The sequence below is a fragment of the Hippopotamus amphibius genome, chromosome 1, assembly GCF_030028045.1.
Source record: "Hippopotamus amphibius kiboko isolate mHipAmp2 chromosome 1, mHipAmp2.hap2, whole genome shotgun sequence".
In the NCBI taxonomy this organism is placed as follows: domain Eukaryota; kingdom Metazoa; phylum Chordata; class Mammalia; order Artiodactyla; family Hippopotamidae; genus Hippopotamus; species Hippopotamus amphibius.
The window spans coordinates 218,956,567-218,964,543 of NC_080186.1; the positions used below are offsets into that span (position 1 = coordinate 218,956,567).

General features: G+C 48.4%; 1 protein-coding gene across 1 annotated transcript in view; it reads right to left on the bottom strand.

Moving 5' to 3' along the window:
* Positions 1–6,765, bottom strand: part of ARHGEF28 (Rho guanine nucleotide exchange factor 28) — a 296,643-nt gene extending 289,878 nt beyond the window's left edge. Inside the window, 3 exon segments of the mRNA XM_057741127.1 lie at positions 6,486–6,524; positions 6,527–6,731; positions 6,733–6,765. Of these exon segments, the coding sequence (XP_057597110.1) occupies positions 6,486–6,524; positions 6,527–6,731; positions 6,733–6,765 (277 nt within the window).
* Positions 6,766–7,977: the final 1,212 nt, after the last annotated feature.

Below are 7,977 nucleotides of genomic sequence, written 5' to 3' on the forward strand. Positions count from 1 at the left end.
AAGGCTGGGTGAATGAGAAAACAGGAAAATATAACTGAAAGTCTGTACCTCTTGAAAAGTTCTGAGGCTCTAACATACAGCATGGGTGACTATAGTTAATAATACAGCATTGAGGGCCTTCCTGGTGGCACAGTGGTTAAGAATCTGCCTGCCAATGCAGGGGACACAGGTTCAATCCCTGGTCCGGGAAGATCCCACATAATGCAGAGCAACTAAGCCCATGTGCCACAACTGCTGAGCCTGCGCTCTAGAGCCCTCAAGCCACAACTACTAAGCCCACGTGCCACAACTACTGAAGCCGGCACGCCTAGAGCCTGTGCTCCACAACAAAAGAAGCAACCATGATGACAAGCCAGAGCACCGCAATGAAGAGTAGCCCCTGCTGTCTGCAACTAGAGAAAGCCCGCATGCAGCAACGAAGACCCAACACAGCCAATAAATAAATAAATTTATATAAAAAAAAATACAGCACTGTATACCGCAAAGTTGCTGAGAGTAGATCTTAAGTGTTCTCATCACAAAAAAGTTAACTATGTGAGGTGATGGATGTGTTAATTATCCTATCTTGGTAATCATTCCACAATGTACATGTATACTGCATACTTTGACAAATAATTGTGTGTATCTACAGTTGGGGGAGGGGAAACAAAGATAGACTGGGGTATCTGTGGTTATTGGTCCCCCATTACTGAAAGTATTCAAGGACAGTATTCAAATAGTCAACCATTTGGAAGTATGCTATACAGGGGGATTGTTCACCTGCTAGAAACTACAGAAAAACCTTTCAGGTTTGTTTCAATCCTAAGACTCTAACTCTGAACAAGAATTTCATTCATTCCCCCAGACAGAATGTACAATTTCCTAAGAGAGGCCTGGGTAGCCTCCCATTTATATCTGAGGAGGACTAGCCATCTAACTTCTTGAGTAATATTCTCCTTTACTCCCCTGCATCCCAGTATTTTCCAGTGCAATCCACACTTTATACACAGGAAAACATAACCGTTAGCCTCTGCGGGGATGCTGTAAACTAGGACTTGTTGACATGACAGTTAGCAAAATTACTAACCAATATATATGTGTATATACATATACATATATATTCTGCTTGGAGCACCCTATAGAGTAGCCTAAATCAGGGTCCCTGACATCAATGGCTCTACAGTCAAGTTGGAAAGTTGAGAATTTGGTCAACAGTTTCAGAGAGATGATGGTTTGAACCTGCTTTGAGGACTGCAATAGATTTTAGTTAGAAAGGAAAGGGAACAAAGGAACAAAGTCACAGAAGTTAGGAAGTACTCGGCATGTTCCACAGGCAGTTACTAGTCCTGGCTACTGGGAGCAGAGGGTTCACAAGAGGAGGCAGTAGGGGACAGGTGACTTGCCAATAGCTTAAAAGGAATACCATGACAATTACCCTTCCCTGGAGTCTTCCAGATGCAGAAAGTCAGAAACACTAAAGGTTAGGTGAGTAGCTAGCCAACCCTTTTATAAGTAGCTAGTCTCGCCTTTTTAAAAAATGATGCCAGGCTGAGCGATTCCAAACAGCCAGGCTCAGAATCCTGGGTTAGGGGCTCAAATAACCCTTAATCTTATTAACCACTAAGCACCCCCTGCGTTTTGAAACTAACACCTGGCCACACAGCAAACCACCAGGTTGGTGGAGCAAGTAAATGAGGAAAACTGTCAAAAAGGAACCATGCACAAGCAATAAACAATGGTTATTAGGCAGAAGAGGCAAATTTGCCCCAGAGGGACTTTGCTTGAACCATCCAGCCCAATGAAAACTTCTTAATCTTCACCAGTAGTTAGAAGTCCTTAATGAGATCACCTTTCTTCCAAGCCCTTCTAGTTTATTCAAGCCCTTCTAGTTTACAGCATCCCTGCAAAGGCCATTGGTCATGTTTTCCTGTGTATGAGGTGTGGAAATACTTTAATCACAAAATTCAGAAATAATCAGCCCACTTGTTTTTCATCTTCCAAGACCTTCTACCCCCACCCCTCTTCCACAAGCGGGGGGTTTCCACAGACGACAGGGAGCAGGATGGCCTATGACCCACATGCATGGGATCCAGACTTTCACGTCTGAAATCTCTCTGGACTAAGTCCAAAAAGATAACGCAGTCATTTCAACCTGATGACTGTCTGGTGATCAAGGTGAGGTAAGTTAATAGTATTATTTCATAATCCCTTCAAATGCTTACTGACTGCCCGCTGCAGGCGCAGTACTGGCCCTGTGCACAGTACATTCCTGGCCATGTTGCCCAAGACAGCAGAGGCTGAATTGACAAAGACCCTCCTCACTTTCAAATTTCAGGGCAGTATCAAATGTTAGAACTGGCAAGTCCATAGAGACCATCAAGTCTACTTCTTTCTCTTTGACCAGATGAGGAAGCTGAGACCCACCTCTGTGGGTCATACCTGCCAAGGTTACACAGCCGAGATGTCACAGGCAGCAGTCTCCATCCCTGCCTTGGACTCCCAGCCTAGGGCACACCCCCTGAGATCAGAGGGACTTCTCACTGCCTTCTGAAACCTGGGAAACCTGCTCAAGCTCCTTTTTTTGTTAAATGTCTGTTTTCCATTTGTTATAAATATAAACATCATTTTCTGGCATTTAATCTCTGCCAGGCACTGCTAGAAGGGCTCTCTGCAAATTAACTCACTGAGTTCTCCCAGCAACCCTAGAGGGCAGGTTACAATGATTATCCCCATTTTACAGATGGGAAACCTGAGGTAGAGAGAGGTGGCACAGCCAGGACAGAGCCAGGACCGTCTAATGAGACAGGCTAGCTCCAGAGTCCCCACTCTTAACCACTTGGTTATAGTTTATAAAAGACAATTGCTTTAAGTTGCTTCAAGTTATAAAAGGATGGAAGAAGAGGTGAAAGCCGTAAAAAGGAAATGATCACTAGTGTATGACAATGAATTTAAGAGCCAAACCGTATATTTCATTAATGTATGCAATATATTTCATGATTATTTATTAAGGGAATGTCTATATATTTGAGGGAAATATATAAAGCATATTAACATTTTAAGCATTTTTTAAAGGCAAAATGATCATGTGCACGCCAGTCAAACAAAGCCTGCCACTTGAAATGGGCAGAGTGTTATCTGAGTACTGGCTCTACACATGCTATTATGCAAAGCGAAGGTGGCACTGCCCATCTCCACCCACGCTGGCCTTCACTCGGGGCTATGAGGCATTCCTTTTACATCAACTTTCTACAGAAATCAAACCTCAAATTAGTAAATTGAGGATTAAAATAAAAGAACACACCTCTGAAGATTAAAATACATGTTTTATAAACGTGTTCAAAACCCAGATCACTGGAACAAATGCCCAATATTCAATTATGTTTTCACTTTCCTTCATACTAAAAATGATGTCAAATCTCATTACCTTGGTTATCCAGGAGAAGAAGTCCAGGAGTAATAACAGTAGAAATAAGCAAATTACAATTGTGCTGAAGATCAAATTTCAAGGGAAAAATTGCAGTCAAGAAGATGCACTATCACAGAAAAAATTACCTGACATTTTATCAGCCAAATGTCTTAGTGTCGAGTGTGGAGAAGCCCACTCAAAATGCAACAGATCCTAAAGATTCTAAAATCAGAGAAGTCTTGTCTTCGACATGAAACCCACAGTCCGGAGAATTAAAACAGAAAGCAGTGCTGGGCATATAGTAGGCCCTCAAATATTTGTTGAATAAATATAAGAAACTGTTCACAGAAAGAGAGGAGCATGATAGAGACTGTCAAAATGGCAAAATAGCAGAGCAACACTGCTTTGAGGTTTTGAAGACTTTTAAATATCAGGAAAATAACAAAAGAACTAAGGATTATCGAGACTGGACAAAAACGGCAGAGTACCACCCAATCAGGGCAAAATGCCCTGTGGTCTAGTACCTGACCTGCACTTCTTACAAAAAATATCTCTAAGCCCAGCTTTGCCTAAGGGAGGGATCTGGACTCAAGCCCTACAGTGTGGCATAATATTTACAGTACAACTCTAACATGGCAAAATTCCCTGAATTTGGTGCACTTCAAATATAACACTGTTTTTAATTTAAAACTCTCAATGGGAGTTGCCCAGCTTGACCCATCTCTTCATAACAAATTTGGGGTCACAAGAAAATTATCCTGTAGCTTCTCTGCTTCAATAAAGCAACATAAATACAAATGCAATTAGACAAAACCTACATAAACCAGATCTGTCATATCTGATCACTAAATTAAAGCATAATAAAATTACAGTCAGCCTGGGAGTTTGAGAGTAATTTGGACTCTCTGCAGAACCATTCTAGCCATGGCCCAATTGTAAAGGGTTTTCTGACATTCATATCATAAATCTTTTTTCTGGAGCATCCCACTTGGTCATAAACTCTGGCAGAACTTGAAGTTAGAGCTTAAGTACCAATATAGTGGTTAGCAATTTTGTACAGAATGCTTAATAGAGAAGTAATGTTATATTCCTTTATTTGTTTTAATACCTATTTAGAACACATTTCCTTTTCTCATATACCAAAGGAGGTCATATATCAGAGCTCACCTGAAATTCCTGTGCAATTTAAGTCTTAGCCATACCAGTAGTTTCTTATAAGAGCACAATGAGAAAATATTCCCGACTCTTCTGCAGTACTCACGTGATTAAACAAAAAAGTGTGAAACACAAGTGAGGCCCCTGATGAAATTTCATAGAGCCTTAGTTACCAACTACTATTTTCCTCTTTACCTTTAAGTGTTTCTAAACTGCTTAAAGGACAGGAGAGGTGCTTCAAAGGAAAGTCTAACAACACACCTGTTACATAACCTGTTCTTGGTTGGCCAGGTTATGCGGTTTTGATAAGGAAGAAAACACAATCAAAAGCAGGACAAACACTAATTCTCTGTCCTCCATTCCCCCATTAGCCAGGACATTCACCTGGGTCAGAGGCCCAAAAGCTAGCTCTGTGCCTCAGTTTCTCGAACCACTAAATACGAGGTCTGATGCTGTCCAAATTCCTATTTGATCGACATTAATAAGCACAAACATCACACAGAAAGTCCACATCAGAACATTACACTGAAACACTACGTTGTATAAGAAAACTCCAAAGGGTTTTGCAGTAGTAATTTCTTTTCCTCCAAATACGCCAAAGGAGTCAGCTTGGCCATTAATCAAGATAAGGCAAATACCTATGCTTTAGAATGTGTATGTAAAACACAAATACCTGTGCTTTAAGAATGTGTATATAAAAACTCAAGACAGATATTAAAAAGCTTCCCAGGTAAAGCTCTCACTCTGCTTGGATTATCACGTCCAAAGACCAACCCACAGAACCCAAGAGAACAGGTCTTCGATTTTTTGTTGTGAAAAAAGCACTCCAATTCCCCTGACATTCAGAGCCTAGAACACAAGATGGCAAAGCTTTAGAAAACCAGGAACCCCAAGGGACCGCAAAATGATCAGTACTTTCTAAACACCTTATGTTTTCATATTTCTTACCCAGCTGACGCGGGTCTGGGGGTAAACCTCTTTAACTTTGGGTCTGCGGAGACTTGTGGAGACCCAGGCAGAGGTCAAGAAGGGAGAAGCTGCGCAAACACAGATGTTGCTGCCAGCTGTAACCAATGATGGGGGGGGAGGGTCGGTGTGGGCTCCTAGGGAGGCAGATGGATTCTCTCCTGGAAATCTAACTGGTGTCTGGGAAACGACAGCTGGGTTTCCAAGGCGGCCTGAGCACCCAGCTTCCACAGGGCCCTGCATAGGGGAGAATGCCTCCTTGGCCAAGCACAGGCCGTCATTATGCCCCCCGTGGAAACCCCCAGCGCGGGAAGGTTAGGGGACCACCACCCACACCCCAGGTTTCCAAGCGGAAAACATATCCATCAAATAATCCCAAGGGAGTCCAACGGGATTCTGGCCGCCTCTCCCAACCAAGATAACTATAGATGCCTTTTAAAGCACAACATATGTTTCCACATTAAAGAAATGTTAGCGCTTGTGTCCTGAGCTTCCGCTTGGTCTGCTGCTCTCTGGGGACCCGGCCCCGCCGAGCACCCTCACCCCGCAGCCAGGCACTGATGGGGAAGGGAACCCCCAGCTCAAGAGGCTCTCCCTTCTCCACCGCCAAGAAGACCATTCATTTCCCCGGAGCCCGAAGGACAGCGACCGGGCTTCCAGCCGCCTCTCCCTGGTCCCCCGAGCGGGGCCGGCGGGGGCGAGAGGGACCGCGCCGCCTCGGCGACCCCGCGCTCCGCAGCTGCCGCCGCCGCGCCGCCTCTGCACTTGTCGCCATCCCCGAGGGACAGGGAGGCGGCGGCCATCCCCCGCGCCGCCCAGCCCGCGGCAGCACTCCCCTTCCCCCTCCCCGCGGACCCTCGCGTCCCCCCGGGACCCTGGAGAAAGTAGCTCCGCGAGGGCGAACTCAGGTGAGGCGGCCAAACTTTTCCGCCCCGGGCGACCGGGAGACGCGAGGATGGAGCCCCCGGAGAGCACTCACCCGGAGCCGCGGCCGCGCAGCCTCCCGCGCCGGAGCGAGCGCTGCCCCCGCGCCCTGCCCGAGGGCGCCCGGAACGCGCCGCCGGAGCCCGGGAGGCTCCCCCGAAGCGGCCCACGCCCGGCGGCGGCGGCGGCGGCCCGGCCCGGCCGGAGCGAAGGGGCGGAGCCGAGGCCGCGCGCCGGGGCCGGGCTGGCTGCGCTCGCCGCTGGGGCCGCCCCGCTCGCTCCGCGCCCGGCGGCTGCCGCCGGACCCCCGCCTGCCCGCCTCCCGGCCCCGGCATCACATGGCCGGGCCCGCCCGCCGCCGCGCCCGACGCCGGCTCCAGGGGGAAACCTGAAGCTGCCCGAGCGCGCGGGCTCCGCGGGCCCCCTCCCGCCGCCGGCGGCCGCTCGCCTCGGCCCCCCTCCCCCGGCCCCGCGCGCCCGCACCGGTGGTGGCTCCGGGCCCGGGGAGCGCGAGGTTGCGCCCTGGTGGCGGCGCCCGCGCGCCCCGGACCCCACCGGCCTCTCCTTGGCGCCGCCAGAGCGAAGGGCCGGCTGCCCGCTCCTGAAAGGAGATGTGCCGGGCCCAAGGGCTGTCCTCGGCCAAAAGCCACCACAGTTGTGACTCAACGTGGCCCAGTTCTTACCTACACATCTGTAGACGTCCTCTTGTTTCTCAGGCTCACGTTCCTCAAGCCCAGAGCTTCTCAAGCTGCGATTCTCTGCGGGTTCACGCTCGCAAGGGGCTCCATTAGAAGACATCATCATTCAAAAAACAGGAAAACCGCATGAACAGCCATACGAGAGGGACTCCCTTACCATCCAACGCGCTTTTCTGGTTATAACTGATCACATCCCAAGCAGAGAAGCCTCTCCATCAGCCAGGCCTTTCTGAAAGAGACTTCAGATAATGATCGCGGCTTTAAAGGCAAAAGTACTGATGTGATTTTTCTCATAATTACCTTGAGTCTCCGTCTCGGTTTCCCTGGGAAGACCTGCCGCCCACAGACCCAGGACAGGGGATTAGCCCGAGGGAGCTGGCCACCAAGACATCCTTCCCCAGCTGTCACCAACACCTCTCCCGGGCCTTAGCGGTTTTCACCTCCCTCCCGGTCCGCACCTCGGCCAGTCCACCTTGCTGACAGAGCGGCCCGAGGGAGAGGGCAAGGCTGAAGAAGAGAGGAAGAAAACCCTGCCTTGTGTCTGAAGTCCTTTGCCCTGTTCCAAGGCAAAGGTCCAGGCTTCTGTCTTGATAAAGGGGCCCCACCTTGGCATTGCACACCCACCCCCATGCTGCAATCCCAGCTCCTACTTCACAGAGCTGGGACCCCAAGGCCTGGCCTCAGGCACTGCCTTTTAAAGAAAAAGAAGTTCCTGCCCATTGCCAGGACTTCAAAGTATTCAAGACAAAAAATAAAAACAATTATATTCATTTCAAAACTAAAAAATAGGGACCTCGCTGGTTGTGCAGTGGTTGAGAATCTACCTGCCAATGCAGGGGACAGGCATCG